The 16,616-nt window shown below is 39.1% G+C and overlaps 1 protein-coding gene across 5 annotated transcripts in view; it reads left to right on the top strand.

The window, feature by feature from the left end:
• The first annotated feature begins 13,184 nt into the window (after nt 1-13,184).
• palm2akap2 (PALM2 and AKAP2 fusion) overlaps nt 13,185-16,616 on the top strand; it is a 93,623-nt gene continuing 90,191 nt past the window's right edge. For 2 of the 5 annotated variants that reach the window (XM_025909067.1, XM_025909066.1), the window contains exon 1: nt 13,185-13,725. In XM_025909067.1, coding sequence (XP_025764852.1) covers nt 13,682-13,725 — 44 coding nt within the window. In that variant the 5' untranslated portion in view covers nt 13,185-13,681. The remainder of the gene's footprint in view (nt 13,726-16,616) is intronic. The other 3 variants (XM_005451415.3, XM_025909068.1, XM_019361233.2) reach the window with 3 other exon arrangements.

Here is a 16,616-nt window from a genome sequence, read left to right as displayed (position 1 = left end):
TACGAAACCATATTTTTGAAGCCGTGGCCTTAGGCAACAATGTGAATCTACATAGAAATCTGGTCAACGAAGTGAAGAACAGAGACAAAGAGAGAGAGAGAGAGAGAAACTGACTTTATAAAAATAATTATACATTATAACCAACGTGTGTAAGACACATTACCTTCTAATCAATCTTGAAGTCATCCATTTCCCATTTCAACATTATTTTTCAAAATGCAACTTTGTTTGAATGAATGAACGAGTGAACACACTTGAAAGCCAGTTGAGATTCAAGAAAAGTACCCCGGAGGTTTTCTTTAACATTTAGGTTAACCTTTCGTTACAGTGGGTGTGTAGACTGCTTGCCCCTGCTCGGGCTATAAAAACACAAGCAAGTGTATCACGCCTTAGAGGACTCAATCATGCAGAATGTCCAGACACACAAAACCACTGAGGGAAGACCTGTTTCAGCTGTGAAACATCTTAGCAACTCATTTCATTTTCCGGTGGATTTGCACAGAAAAAAAATGTATATATTAAAATCTATATGTTGGAGAGTTGGTCAGCCATTCTCAGAACTTGAAATTAAATCAATAGCAAGTTGATATGGGGAACTGATTATTTTTTCCAGTCGATTTTATTGACTGCAGCTGTGTTATTGTTGCTGGCTGTACTTCCCTTGATGTTGGAAAATGCATGACCTGTTTAATCTCACTAGCCACTTTACTAGATACACCTATCCAACTCCTTTACATAAATGTCTAATCAGTCAGTAACATGACAGCAACTCAGTGCATCTAGTCATGTAGACATCATCAAGATGACCTGCTGAAGTTCAATCTGAGCATCAGAATGGGGACGAAGGGGAATTTAAAGGACTTTGAACATGGCATGGTTATTTGCTGTTCTGAGTATTTCAGAAACTGCTGATCTGTTGGGATTTTCCCGCACAATCATCTCCAGGGTTTACAGAGAATGATCTGAAAAAGAAAAAATATCCACTGAGCGGCATTTATCTGGGTGAAAATGCCTTGCTTATGCCACAGGATAGAGGAAAATGACTAAACCCCTTCAAAGAAGGCAACTAAAATAGGTAGAAGGTAACCAAATAAAAGCCTGTCATTATAAATAAGATATGCAGATATGCAAAAGAGCATCTCTGAATGGTAGTGGTGTGCTGCAAATTTTAGTATTGATCTGATACAAATAACTACAGGCCCAGTACTGCTAGTACTAGTAACAACACTGATAATTTTAACTTAGGCAGCTCATGGATGCATCCTGCCTTGTATGAAGGGATATTTTCTTGGCACTTGTTAGGCCCCTTAGTATCGACAGAACATTGTTTGGCACAGCTTGCCTGAGTATTATTGCTGACCACATCTTTCCCTTGTTGAACACAGTGACCAACTGGTGGCTGTTTCACGCAGGATAATGCACCATGTCACAAAGCTCAATCATCGCAAGCTACAGCAGCTGCTTGATGCTATCATGTCATTATGGACCAAAATCTCTTATCTCCGTTTCCAGCATCTTGTTAAATCTATGCCAAGGCATTTCTGAAGGCAAAAGAGGGACCAGTGCATTAATGAAGTGGTTGGCAAGCTCCAATTAAATCTCCAAATTGATAAACATTATGAGTTACAACTTACGAACAAACAAATATGTGTACATTTGCTGAGAGAAGCAGAAGTGGTAAAAATTAAATACACTCTTCACCCTACCTTTTTGTATTTATCCTTAATTTGCAGCATAGTGGAATAGTAAAACTGTCTTGGTTTGGAAGTTCTAGATGTTTTTGCAAACTATTAATGGGAAGGAAATATAAACAGCAATTTTAGTGAAATAGGAGAGGAGGAAAGGTTGCACGAAGAAGTGATCACAGATATATGTAAGAGAAAGAGAAACATTAGTAACCACTTAATTTTGCATTTATAGCTAAAAAACCTATGATGCTAAAAGGGGCTGAAGCTGTATTTGCTTTGCAGCTGGAGGGAAATTAATTTTTAATTAGGGTTTAGCTGCAGCAAAATATTGCAAAACTGTGTCACTTGTTGTCTGATGGCAGTATTTCTGAATTCAATGAGCAGCAAATTCAGTATGACTTAAATAACAGAAACTTCTTTGTGTTTATATAGTAAACGTTTTACAAGTAGGTTACATTTCAACTTCTATCTCCACCACCCACTACAATATAAATCAAATTTTTTCAAGTGCAAATTAACACACTGATTATGATGCTGCCCTGCTGTAAAAAATATTCTCACTTAAGGAAATAAAGGTTTTTTGAGAGAGTTTCCAGTCCAATCTAGTGTGCTCTGTAAATATCTTTATTATGCCCTGTAGGATGTTTACTTGTGCTGCAAGGTAAATAAATAATGCAATGTTTAATTAGTCTAACTCTGTAATTACTCGTTTTAAAATTATTTCAACCCGTAGACTCGGTGTGATGATCATCTAGATCTGGTAGCAAAGGCTGCTCTTCACATACAGATAGCATTCTCACAGTGGTCTCCTACTCATCATCTAAGAACTTTTTAATGCTTGCTAGACAATCTTTTTATTAGTTGAAATAGCTTCTCTGTGTTTTTTCCTTTTTCTTTTTTTTCCCTCCTGCATTTTGTTCTGGCTGTGGCTCAGGAGGTAGAGTCGATCTCAGGAGCGAGCTCTCGCTGTTTTTAACTGTAGCACGATCATCATAAACTCCACTCTTGGTGAGGCATGTTGGGGAAAATAACGATTCCCCAACATGCCTCACCAAGAGTGGAGTTTATGTTTGTTAGTTCCTCATCAGCTGACAGACACTTTAACAGAATACATAATATAGAGATTAATGTGAATACTTGTAAAGGCCGTTGTCTCTGCCATCTGCCACAAACATAGGACTGAATATGCGAGGAGTCAGAGGGAGACAGAAACATTATTAATGCCTGAATGGATGCATATTCAGGCTTTTGAGAAATGAACTATTAAATTACACTTATTATCAGAAAAAAAATTATCTGAGTATTTCAGTGTGCTACTTTGTAACACATTACCCCAACACTGTCGTAATAGTTGGAGTTGGCTCTCTTTTCCCTGCCAACATGATCCACTATGAATCTCTTGGTAGTAAAGACCTGCCAGTCGATCTTTGCTACAGGACAGCAGTTTTCTCAGTGGTCTGGGTTTCGCCAGTTCTCTGCAAGTCAGCGAGTCAATTTGTTGTACAAGCAGGAAAAGTCTGAGACTGTGTATCGACATATCCAGCTAACAAAGATTCAGTGTGTGTGTGATGTTTGTGTGTGTGTATGTGCTTGAGAGAAATAGAGGGTAGAGTTTTATAGACCCGGAAGGGTACACTGAGAATTAAAGGTGAGACAATGCCATTGTCCTTCACTGTTTGTGCATTTTTACACTAACCTTTCACCTTTCAAAAATGTGCTCACCCTCTTGGACCTTATTAAAGATGTAAGGCTAAATAAAACTCACAAACACACACACACATCCACATAAACACAGGAAAACACAAGACTTCCTTAATGAAAGTATTGCAAGCCTTGTCTGTCTTTAAGTATACTGCTGGGTCCTCCTGTTTTCTCCTACGCAGCACTATTTTAACAATGTCCCATTATTGCACATGCACACCCACGTACACACACTCACATTCACACCACTTGCCCTTAGGGAATTATGAGCCATTAATTGTGATATCGATGTTGTAGTTGTGGCTGGGTTGTATATTTTACCATACCTCTTATGCCACAAACGCCACAGCAATGCAGCGAACACAGAGGATCCACACTGTGTGCACGCTCGTGTTTGTGTGTGTCAAAGATTTTATGCCTGCTTTGTCTTCATGTGAATGCATTGTGTGTGTGTTTGTGTGTGTGTGCAGGCATGCAGTGGTGCGCCGCTCTCCATTTTAATGGCAATTCCGACAGAGCCTTTCCCATCTCGCCGTCGTCATGGCAACCAAGCGGGTAAGCGGCCACGTTTGTCTCGGGGGCCCTGGCCTTCTTTTGCGTGTCACAGCTGCGCGCTCACGTGCACATATACAGACACACACACACACACGTGCATGCATAGACACCAAAACAAACCTGCAGAAATCATAAGTAGAAGTACATTCAACCCACAAAACAAACATTTACTTGCCAGTGCGCACACACACACACACACATACACACATTGTTACAGTACTGTATGTACACACAGCACCCACCCACCCTCTGAGCACAGGGTTATCCTCACAGTTATTCCCACACAGTTTCCCCTCATCCAAACCAGTGCTTGGGATTCCCCAGTAAAATGCTAACAGTGATTTCCTAACTGTTCCTCCCTTTACCAACTGCTTTATAGCTCTATATATACTTCATATATACTCCACCACCCCAACAGTCTGAACCGAAGTGTTAGCCCTGTGTCTGTGTGTACGTTATGAATATCACTAGTCAGCGAACAGGACATAATTAACAGTCTCCTCTCTGATGTTTTATTCACACTGCTCATAGATGGATAAATGTTGAAGGCAGATAGACTCCACATTGCCCTCGGACCACAACTCAGAAGTTTAGTTTATGCTTCAAGCTTTTAGTCTGAAAAACATCAGTAAGGAACTGGCAGAAAAATTTAATTAACATGGTTTTATTTTATCTTCTCAACTGTTGAAAGTGTTGCACCATGAAAACAGTACTCAAACTTGAGATTCTGTAAATGTTTGGGTATTTTTTGGACCTGAGACCTTTTGGAAAGCATTTTTCCTGATAATTTCAGGAAAATTAAAAAGTGCTGTTATTACTGTGCAATCTGAAAAATGAACTTCATTGCAGAAATCATTTTTACATCTCTTGCAGATACAAGTGAATAATATGGCTTTCTAATTAGTATTTGCACTCCGTCTTGCCTTGTAACAGTGATGCAAGACCATTTGGACCATTTGGTCTGAGCACACCATTACACAGTATCCAAGGGTCCAAGTAACACAAACTGTGATCAGATGGAGAGCCACTCCGTGCACATATCATCATCCCATGCCAATTTTGTGACTGCACAGACTTGTCTACAGACACACTATACATGCAGTTTTCAAGCAGACTGGCTACTTGTCCATCATTTCTGCACCTTTCTTACTTACCTTCTTACTCAGCTGATAGCTATGATATTAAATACTAAAAAAAACTAAGGTAAGTGTCCTTTGTATCCCATATTTTGGTTTGTCGCTGTCCATTTATTTTACATTTTGATGGCAGACTGACTTTAAAAAACAGGTGCTAAAAATAGCAGTGAGCCTCACCTGTTCCAGTAGTTGCACTTCAGATCAGAGAATGGGTCTCTTTTGTTTAATATTTTATTTCTTTTAATAACTTTTTCCTGACTGGAAGGATGTTGCCATCCTGCATGTTCCTCCAAATCCTGCCTCGGATGTTTATGAATTGTTTATCACCACCGTGGCAAACACACGTATTTGTACAACTGAAGTGGGTCAACCACTCAAACTGTCTGTATCAAAGTTAAGTATCTGCAAATGTTTTTGTACTGCTTTAAAGCACTAGCAGTGAGTGAACATTTGCAGTTTCATTTACTTGTTTTGATTGCATTAAAAATGTCTTATACAACTTTTACGTTAAAAGTTTGTGCATATTGTTCTTATTAATTATATTTCTTGTATAACTGCCTTAAGCAATGAAAATCTGATTCAGCTGGCTTCAGTCGATAAATAAAATGCTGGGTAATGTTCATTTAAACTGGCTGGTTTTCTGTCATAGACATGGCTTTAAGCATAGTCCAGAAATTTGTAAGAGGGCTGAGGTCAGGGCTTTAGGAAGGGCAATCCAGGAGCTTAATGTTAGTCTGCTTTATCCATTTAAAAACCATTATTGATGTGTGTCTGGGGTCGTTATCCTCTTGGACACCTGATTGTATCCAAGTTTTAGCTGTTGATTTGAGATGAAGTTGAGCCACCATGCTGGACAGCTACTACAGTGTGTTCAGGTTTGAAAGCCTTGGCTTTACTTTTCCAAACAGACCTCTTCTCTCATTCAAGCTTGAAGGTGATGATTTTGGAGCAGGGCCTTCTGTCTTGGTCTATGCCCTCTCAGTCTGTGTTAATGTAAACCTCACTTCACTGTGGACAGTTCATGGCAGGCTTGAGTCTTGGTGGTTCCTGCGTTGTTCCTGAACATCCTAACTAATTTCCTCTCACCTGAGAATGATAGTTTTGATCATCTTGCAGATCCTGACAAAGTAGTCGCACATCTGAAAAGCTTACTAACTGATGATTTTGGAACTTGCAGTTGTTTAGAAATGGCTACAAGAGACCTTCCCAGCTTGTGTAAATCTACAGTTCTTCACTGAGTTCTTTGTATTTTCCTTTGGACTTTTGTTCTGAATATTGGTTAATCCAATGCAATCAAACAAATTGTTTTTATGATGGCAAAAAGAAACTACCAGTTACAGTCAATCAAGCTTACCAATAAGAAGTGTATGTGTATATTTGACTCTATATATATCATTTTGACCGTGTGCAGATTAGAATAAATCCAAAATAAATTCAAACTTGTGAATCCAATTCTTGTTTGTTTGCTTTTTAAGTCCTTATGCTTGTTTCCATGTCCATGAGCACATTTGGATCAACTTGGGTCTTATGGAAAGTTTGCAATCAGACGACAAGCACGAGACTCTGTGCAAAAAGCAGCTTAGCCTCTATCTACCATGCAGATTTGTCCATGGAGATATAACACTGCACCAAATATGCATTCACCCTTAAGGTGGAATTCAAGGAACAAGAATGAATACTGCTGTTGATGTCCATAGTCCACATGTGCAACAAAGTGTAGTTGTCATGTAAAAACCACTTTGGGTGGAAGCCAGAATGTCCAGAGGGAACTGATACAAGTACAAGAACAACCTGCACACTCCACACTGAAAGGCCACTAATTATTTTAGGTCCTTCAGGTATGTTTTGATGCCTAATGTTCTGTACTATTACTGAGATTTCATTTCATTACAATGAAAGCAAGTTGTTTGTGTTTAAAGTGTTTTTGTCCCCAGTATTAGTGAAGTCATTTGTGTTGGAGTAAAATCTGTTTGAGGCACTAAGTGGGTCAGAGTAAATCCCAGTTGTGGTTCCTGTGGTATACCTGGGTTATCTTAGCTCAAAGACTTTCTTCAACAACCAAAACCCAGTGGAGCAGAAAGCAGAAACCACTTGTCTCTGTCTGTTTTTCAAAATGTGTGTGCATCTGTCTGAGAGTGCAGGAACCAGGCCTGGCAGTTTTGTTATACAAACTACACACACTAACAAGCTAAATGTCAGACACAGTATAGAACTTACCTTGAAAAATATTTGCTAAGCAGCAGAGCAATCTCTGCATGTTCAGATATACAACATCAGCTTTCGAGACAAGGCTGAATTGTGAATCTCTTTTCCAGAGATTTTTTTTTTTTTTTTTTTGTCATAGACATTTTTTGAAGAGTTAATAGTTTGTAGTCAGTGTTAAATATTTTATAATTCTCATCATTTTTAACATAAGAGAGATTGCATTAGCTGGATCGCATGATTCTTCTTTTCATCTCCCTCTGCTTCACCTAGTGACATCCTCTTCACAGCTGCCACATATAGTAGCATACACTTAATTGTATAATTAAGCATAATTGTAATGAGAAAAACAACACATATAGATAGAGATAATTTGGCTATAAGTTGCAATAAATCTCTGAAAGAATATAATCGCATTGTAATCTCTAAGGTAGGAAATTTCTGGCATACTTCCACTTTAAAGGCTGACAGCCAGCGCCCTCTAGTGGATGCTTCAAGGAAGTGCAAGTCCAGCGACGGTCAGTTCTTTAGTCACTATTTTTTTAATTGGAAAGAACATAGATTTCATAACTTGAGGCACATCTTCATTATTGCACACATGAAAATATGAAAATTCCAACATACTCAAAAATAACCTTTGAATTATAAAATTAGTCTAACAAACTTTTCTATATGAACTCATAAACTCATAACACTTTAAATCCTGCCTCTTCAGGCTATTATATGCTTTATTACAGTATAAATAATGCCTCATTACACCTGTTTTACAGTAAATATATAATTGGCCACAAAATAATGACAATAATTTGCTTTCTTTTGCAGAGTAGACTAAATAGTAACATCTGTAATGGAGTATAATCACATATATCTTCTTATCTTTCAAACATTAATTTCTTTAAAATACATAAACCCTGTTTTCATGATCTTTTAAAAACACAGTCATAGTTACATTTGTACTTATATCTAAATGTCTTTTTTTACATGACTTATAAATATCAATCACCTTTTAAAATTTTAGAATGGCTTTATAAATAGTGGCTCCATAGTGATCCCTGGTTTGTTCCTGGGACAAGACACAATCCCCTCGGGGTGGCGTATCCCTGTATCACCAAGGGCATCTGGTGTAAAAATCTGCCAAATCAAATATGTGGAGCTGCCTATGGCACCCCTACTGAACAAGGAAGAAGCTTTAATAGCTTTATAAATCCATAAGATGGCAGTAGACTTCATGATTTTAAAGATATTCTGCATCATCTTGGGTTACATATGCAGTACGACTGTAAGATATTACAGGGTAGTTCACATTATGAGTCACTTGATTATTGAATGCTACTAAACCCAAATGTGATTAACTGGTGGCCTGGACACAAAACAATGTGTCATAATATTCAGTTTCTCCTGCACCAATATTCTTTACTCAGTCTTTGAAAGGCAGAAATGTTAAGTCCCAGCACTAATTTAAGGCCACAACTCATAATATCAGAACTGCAGGGGAGCAGAGTGAAAATCGAAAAAAGCCACATGTGGTAGACTCTAATACTCTTGTTAAATGTCAACAATAAGCCAAAGCATGGAGAGAAAAATATATATATATTTTTTTTAAATGTTATTTTCAAACACATCCATAGAGTTGTATTGGTATAATAACCGCAGCTTCAGACTGTATTTAAAAGTCATCCTGAAGCAACACATATTCCATATGAATGTTTATTACTAAACAATTAGCGCCAGATAATCTCAGAACTCAACATCCTTAACAGTTAAACTTCACAGATAAACGCATGCTCCCGCGTCTTCTTTAAATATTACATTGAAATTAATTCTGTTTTTTTGTTAATACAAATTATTTGTATTACTAAACTAAATTAGTCTGCTCTCTCGCAGATCAGTTCTTCTGCATCCTGCACAAATTTCAGTCAAGTTTTAGGTTTCACCTCAGAGCACAGTCTGCTCATCTAAGGGTGACAATGACTTATTTTTAAGACCTCAAAGTCTGTCACTGTGCCCTACACATGCTCCTGGAATTCAGTAATTTGTCCTTTAGTGAGTTCCCTCCTCTAGAAACAGATCTTCAATACAAGTTCATTTACTTCTGTACCTATTTTCTGTGGAATACCACAAGGCTGCATTCTAGGGCCTTTTTTTAAAAAAAAATATATAAAACTTCTCCTGCACACAAAACCTTGTTTTACCTAAAGCTGGTGATCATAGCCCTTCAGCAAACTCCACAACTACTAGTTGAAATAAAGAGCTCAAAAGTTTTATCTGACAACCCTTTTGTTTTCTGTTGCCTTTTCATGTCTTGTCATGAAAATATGGCTCTCTTCTGTGAAATCCTCTGCACAATGCTGTTGTGTTAATGCACATCCATTTATGTTTTCTGTGCTTTGAATTTAACTGATCCAACTTTGATTTTTTCTTAAATGTGCTCATAAACAAATTGAGTTCAGTAAATAACCTATAATATTAAAACTTTTAATTCCTCAAAGTTATGAGTTTATAAATGAGTCACTTTTGAGCATCACTATTTCTTCTATATTAGAAAAAGACTTAAGAAGAACTAATCCCATGGGGATAATTTATTAACTGCATATGTTAAAATCTATATATTACCATTATATTATACCGCCTAAGCTCAGCAGCATGAATAACCACATGCTAGTAACACAACCTCCAGGGTGGGATTGAGTGTTGGTGTGTGTAAAAGAGGGTGGAGGGTGCAAGAGTGGTGCCCATTTAAGGTCACTACCTAAACCTAAAGAGCAGCCTCTAAATAGTTGACATACCAAGCAACATGATAACCATGGACTCAACACAAACTGATGGGAAGGGACACAGAGGGAGAAAGAGGGCGCAGCAGTGAGGAAGCAGATGAGTTGAGAAGAAACCATACAAGTGACGACAAAAGTGTGACAACCAGGAATGTGAAACATGTCAGTGCTTTAAGAAATGTGATATTCACTTTGTCCTTGAGCCGGGTAAATGACCTGCACAGCGAAAAACTCAAGACCAAGAACATTTATGGCAATATTGAGCTATCATATAAAATAGCTTTACGACTTATTTAACTTCCTAAGTCTTATAATTTGTCCTTTTTTTTTTTTATCTGCACCACCCTCCCAACAGTCTGGAATATTATGAAACACAAAAACAACTGTGTATATGTTGCACACACAACTATAGATCATATGCTGTGCAAAAATACCTTTCTTCCCCGTTATGACGCTCAGGTTGAACTTCAGCAGGTCGTCTTGATGATGTCTACATTCTGAGTCTAAATTTGTTGAGTTGCTGCCAGGTGATTGGCTGATTATATATTTGCATCAGCAGGCAGATAAAGAGGTGTACTAATAAAGTGGCCAGTGGAAGAATATTGATTGGTTTAAAAGTGTGCTCCACTTAGCTAGTGAGATTCTGGGATAGATGAGTAAGGCAGATGGATGACGGTGGTAGATGAGTAGCACCTTAACCCTAAGGGATTTGAGTTTTTGTTTTATTTTACTTCAGAGGTAATCTTTTGTATTGTATTGTAAACGTTTTCATGTCCTCCTTCCTGTCAGTGGGGAAAAAAAGATTGGTTAATAACAGCAGGAAAAAAGGAAAGATGTCAGAGTGAGGCACGTTCTCATGGACTTAGTCAAATATTAAAAGGAGGAAATAAGAGAAACCAGAAAGATTAGATTATGCTTTTCCCTGGCCCCCCTTCATTGCTGCTAAGTGTGCGTCCAGCAGGTTATAGAGCCCATAAAAAGACATTTGAGCTCCTTGTTCGGCTTTCTGAGAAAAGTTCCCATAGACTAAACAGCACTCACTACCCTGCACTTACAGTAGCAACCAGTAGTCAGTTTAAAATATCTGATGAGATCCAAAAAGCCACAAACCACTTTTATATTGGGAATATCTGCAATATGTTGTGTTAATTCAATAGCTGATACACAATCCTCTTTGTGTTTTCAGTTTGTTTGTGGTACTTATCCGAGAGATCTGTAATTAGAAACGTGAAACTGCTGCCAGCTGTGTATATTTATAAACTGTTACCGTGAAAGACAAGTTAAAGAACACGTTACAGTTTTGTTAGATATTTTCGGAGCTGTAGAGAGAAAAAAACGGACATTTATCTTTCAGTGTGCTGCAGTTCTCCTTGACGTATTAGATATGTCATTTCTCAAGCTGAAATCTGAAGGAACTAACTGCAATCTCCCAAATGTAGTCATGACATGTCCAGGCAAAAAATTCTAACTAACCTTTCAGCATATTGTAATTTACAGAGGTTTTTTTCTTAATAAAATATAGCCTGTGGGGGGAGATTTCAGCAAATCACAGGTCTTGCTGGGTAAGAGCAAATGTGGCTGAAGAGGTTAGAGGAAAAACAGGCTTCATATCCAATCTGAAACCAAGTGTCTCTGTGGACTTTTGGTTTAATTTTTTTAACACATATGACTCAAATAATTTAACACATACTTGTCTGGTGTGAGGGGCTCTTGTTAGAGATGCGAGAGCTGCTGGAGTAAGGATGCATTTTCAATTTCTGTTGTGTTTTAGTTTTGGATGCATTCTCTCTGTAAAACTCAGGCATGTTGTATAGTCAACCACCACCATACTGTTACAGCTCCACCACAGCTCCTTGTTAACATGAATGGACCACTCTGATGACAGCACCTCTGTACATTTAGGATTGTGGAGATGTTTATGACGGCCTGCTGAAGTTCAAAATGAGCATCAGAATATTGAAGAAAGGTGATTTAAATTGACTCTGAACATGGCATGTTTGCTGGTCCCAGACTAGTCTGAATATTTCAGAAACTGATGATCTACTGGGATTTTCATTCCTAGCTAAGGTTTATGGAAAATGCGCCAAAGAAGAGAAAATAGCCAGTGAGCAGCAGGGAAGAAAATCCCTTAGTAATGTTAGATTTCAGAGGAGTGTGGTCAGACTGCTTGGGCTGATAGCAACCAAAGTATTGCAGAAGAGCATGTCAACCCTTGAAGAAGATGGGTTACAGCAGCAGAAGACCATATTGGGTGACATCCCTGTCAGCTCAGAACAGGAAACTGAGGGTACGGATTGCACAGACTCACAAAAAGTATACAATAGAAGATTGGAAAAAGCTCAAATGGCAGGATCAGAATTTGGTGTAAACAACATGACACCCTGGACCCATCCTGGCTCATATCAGTGGTGAGATGGTGTGGGGGATATTTTCTTGCCACACTTTGAGGCCCTTAGTACCAACTGAGCATCCTTTAAATGGCACAGTCTAGTTGAGTATTGCTTCTGACCATATCCATTTCATGTCAAAAAGCTCAAACTATCTCAAATTCATTTCTTGAACATGACAATGTGTTCACTGTCCACAGTCACCAAACCTCCATCAAACAGAGCACCGTGAATGTGATGGAACAGGAGATTCACATAATGGATGTACAAATCTGCTGCAACTGTGTGATGCTGTCACATTAATATGGACCAAAATCTCTGACGAATGGTTCCATCACCCTGTTAAATCAACGGCAGGAAGAATTAAGCCAGGTCTGAAAGCAAACCAGTACTAGCTAAGTGTAACTAATGAAATGGCCAGTCAGCGTAAGACAGTGTGTTCCCAGGCTCTCACTCTAAACTCCATATGATCCTAAAAAAAACAGCTGTCGTGTTTGAATCAGTGATATAACACAGCTCAGTCCTGTCACTCCTATCCCTTCAGATATCTTCCATTTCTGAAATTTTTTTTCACATTGACCAAACAGTGTCTTTTACTATCCTACCTGTCTCTTTAAAGAAAACCCTCGTCATCCTCAGAGGGGAAAGGTTGTTTGCAAGAGGTAGTTAGTGAAAACAGGTTGGCCACTCCTTTCATTATCCTTTAACTCCCTAAAGCCATTGTTTCTCTCTCTTTCTCTCTGCTGCCTCTTTGCCACCCTCTCTTCCCTATCCCTGGCTATATCTCTATACAACAGTCCTTGCTTTCTTTCATCACTCCCTCCTATAACATATCTTTTGACTCAATTCTCTTTCTCGCTCTTTCTGTCTATATGTCCTTCTCGCTCTCTCACTCACACACATACACGCACATGCTTGCACCCGTTGCCTCCTGCTAGCAGAGCGGGGTGATGCAGGAGCGGCGGCAGCAGCTGCTCTGACACATCCTGGCGTATAAAGAACACACACCGAAAAGGCAGAAGGAAAGAAGGAGGAGGAAGAGGAGGAGGAGGAGGAGAGGAGAGGAGGAGGAGGTGGAGAAGATACAGAGGCAAAGAGGGAGGAGGACGAGGAGGTGAGGAGGACGAGAGAGGAGGAGGAGGACATAACTCTGTCAAAAGGACACTAGAGGACAGGAGTAGGAGAAGAGGACGAGGAAGGAGAGAGAGGAAAAGGGAGCGCAAGAAGCGGGTGTTGCAGCCATGTCAGACACACCTTTGCAGCGGAACGGCACAGCAAACGCCCCGTAAGTAAACCACGTTCATCTTTATGTTTCTATCTCCCTCCATCGCTCCTCTCCTTCCCCGCATCCCTCCTCTGCTCTTCCCTCCATCTGACAGCCGGGGTTGTCATGGGAACGGGGGCTCCGTCATGGTGAGGCTGCTGCTCAGTCATGACTGGAGAGGAGACACGCGGCACACCGTGTACACTCCTCCCTCTCTTCATCTCACTCTGCCTCTCTTTTCTTCACTTGCCCTCGCACTCCCACCGCAGATATCTCACCTCAAAGCACATCAGCCATTTAATGCTGAGCTCTGTTTTCCTCTCTGTGTTGCTGTCTTTTCTTTGTGTCTTCAGCCTGTCTTTGTAGAAAATCAGCTTTGCACTCCTTTTTGCTCATTTTCCTCCATCCCCTTCTGGTCTGTGGTGCATGATATATATATATAGAGAGAGAGAGAGAGTATGTGTGCGTGTGTGTGTGTGTGTGTGTGTGTGTGTGTGTGTGTGTGTGTGTGTGTGTGTGTGTGTGTGTGTGCAGTGTGTTAAGTTGTAGCGTTGTCAATGTGGAGGCTGCAGGCTCGGTCCAGCTTTTCTGTGTCAGCACAGTCCGCCATGCTGCAGACCCCCTCTTCCTGTGTGTAATTTTTGTGTCTATGTGTGCGTGTGTACATTTGTATAGCTTTTTTGTTTGTTCTTTTACTCATGAGAAATAAATCAGTGCAAAGGCAGAAAGAAAATGAAATTTTAAAAAGCCACTTGGGGAAATTTAATTGTCAGTTATTTTATAGACACAGCATGAAAGTCAGCCTGAAATGAAGCAAGTAGTCATGAAACCACACAGCCAAGAAAAACTAGGAAATATGTGTTGAGAATTGTGTCTGGGATTAAAAACAATCTCTGTTGCACAATGCTTTACTCGTTCTGAGAAAGATCATTTAGATGATTCTTACATATTTAAAGATAAAGAGTCTTTTGTAATGAAGAATGCTGTTCCAAACAAAACCCTTTATATCAGGAAATGACCTTACATGAGTTGAGAAGACAGCTACAGTTTTGTAATGTGTTTGTAAAGCGAGCCTGTTGCTTTAAGAGAAAATAATATCATGGGTGGTTTGCAGTGTGTTTGCAGATTTGGTGCTGGTGCATTAGCACTGTCTCCAAATTTATATTACAATTTGGGTAATAAAAATTAGGAGGAAAGACAGTAGTTTGCAGTCATGAAATCATAAATATAGTCAGCAAACTGTCCAGATTCTTGACTGGAACATCGGACAAAGACAGACAGTCTAAAGTTTTTAAAACAGGACTAATATTTGGTATCCATATCCACAAAACAGACACTTATTTAATTAAAATTAAACTCCCTACCAATACAGGAGAACATGTGATTATATACCTAAGTTAGTTCACACAATAATCTACCAAATTTAATATACTTATGCTGTAGCTGTGGCCTTTCAAACCAATTTCCCCGGGCATAGAGTCTCAAAGCCTGGGATAGATGGGCATAGCTTCCAGGTAAAGGAAAACCGATGTGTAATTGTGTAAAAGTTTATGAGAGAATTGCCCTCAGCTCCCTTAGTCTGTGACCTCAAATACTTTCCTACTAAATGTAACATTTTGTAAATCATGGTCCCCATTTCATTTAGAAAGGGGAATAAGGTAGGTGCTCTAGGGTGGACCTGCTTTGTGATTGATACGTCAGTACCAAATGACAATCTACAGACCTAAAAATGAAGCAAACACTCAAGTGCTAAAAGCCAAGCACACGTCATTTAAACAGCAATTTAACTAAAGATGGTATATCTTTTTATAATTCATTCACTCTGTGCTGCTTTGACTTCCTCACTATTAATTTTGCTTAGTGTGTGGCGCAGATGTCTCAGTATTGTATGAATCATGGCATTAAAACATATTAACTTGCATCTTTTTCTTCCTTACAACACTGCTGAACCTTCCCCTTGAACTATGATAAGCTTAAGATGCTCATCATACTTAAAATGTAAAAAAAAAAAAAAGAAAAACCTGTGATATAATGGATGGTCAGTTGATATTAAATTACAATATATCAGTGTGGTTAGCGGTCAGTCTGTGGCCTCACATGTAATGTGATCTCAAATGTGGTTTTGTTTCTGTTAGTAATGATAGATGTTAGAAGATGTGAGTTCATCAGTTCATCAGATTGCCTTTTCAATATCCATTTGGGGGTCTTTTTTTCTGGCTATGATGTGTCCTTGTGCAGGGTTTGTTTTGTATGTTGAAAAAAACCCTCCAGAACTATCAGAAAAGCAAATGAGTGAACAGTGATTTGGTTTGAGTGGCATCCAACTTGACTTACTGCAGCTAACTACAGGCTTAGAGCCTCAATCTGCAATCGTCAGACACTTTGACTGACAGGTTCCAGTGTCTTTTTTTCCTTTCCTCCTTCATAGCCACACCCATGATCAGGAAAGGCCAAGAAGGTGCAGCAAGGCTTTAAGCAGACATGCTTTGCTGGTGCATCAATAGTTAATGTTATAATTGGAAAAATGAGGCAGTGCTATTGTGATTCAGCCAGTTTATCACACCCTATCTGTGCTTTCCTCTGTGCTGTGGGCTCAGTTTAATCACCATGTACCCTGTGCTCTCCCTGGGTTGTCCACTGATTCAGCAGAAAGACGAGGTAGTAGTTGTGGTCATGTACATTGCAGACGCCACAGTGGCAGATGGCCCACTCTCTGCTGCTTTTTAGTGCATATACTGGCAAGTCTTAAAGGGAAGGTGTATAAATATGGATGGGATAAACTGATTTCAATTTACTGGAAGCACATCAAGATAAAGAAACACTAATATTTTAACAGTCATTTGTCCTACTGTTCAGGGTTTTGATTTCCACTTAAAATGCATTGGAATCATGTTTATATTTGGACAGTTTAT

Source organism: Oreochromis niloticus, linkage group LG7, assembly GCF_001858045.2.
Source record: "Oreochromis niloticus isolate F11D_XX linkage group LG7, O_niloticus_UMD_NMBU, whole genome shotgun sequence".
NCBI lineage: Eukaryota > Metazoa > Chordata > Actinopteri > Cichliformes > Cichlidae > Oreochromis > Oreochromis niloticus.
This window is presented reverse-complemented; position numbering and strand designations above follow the sequence as displayed.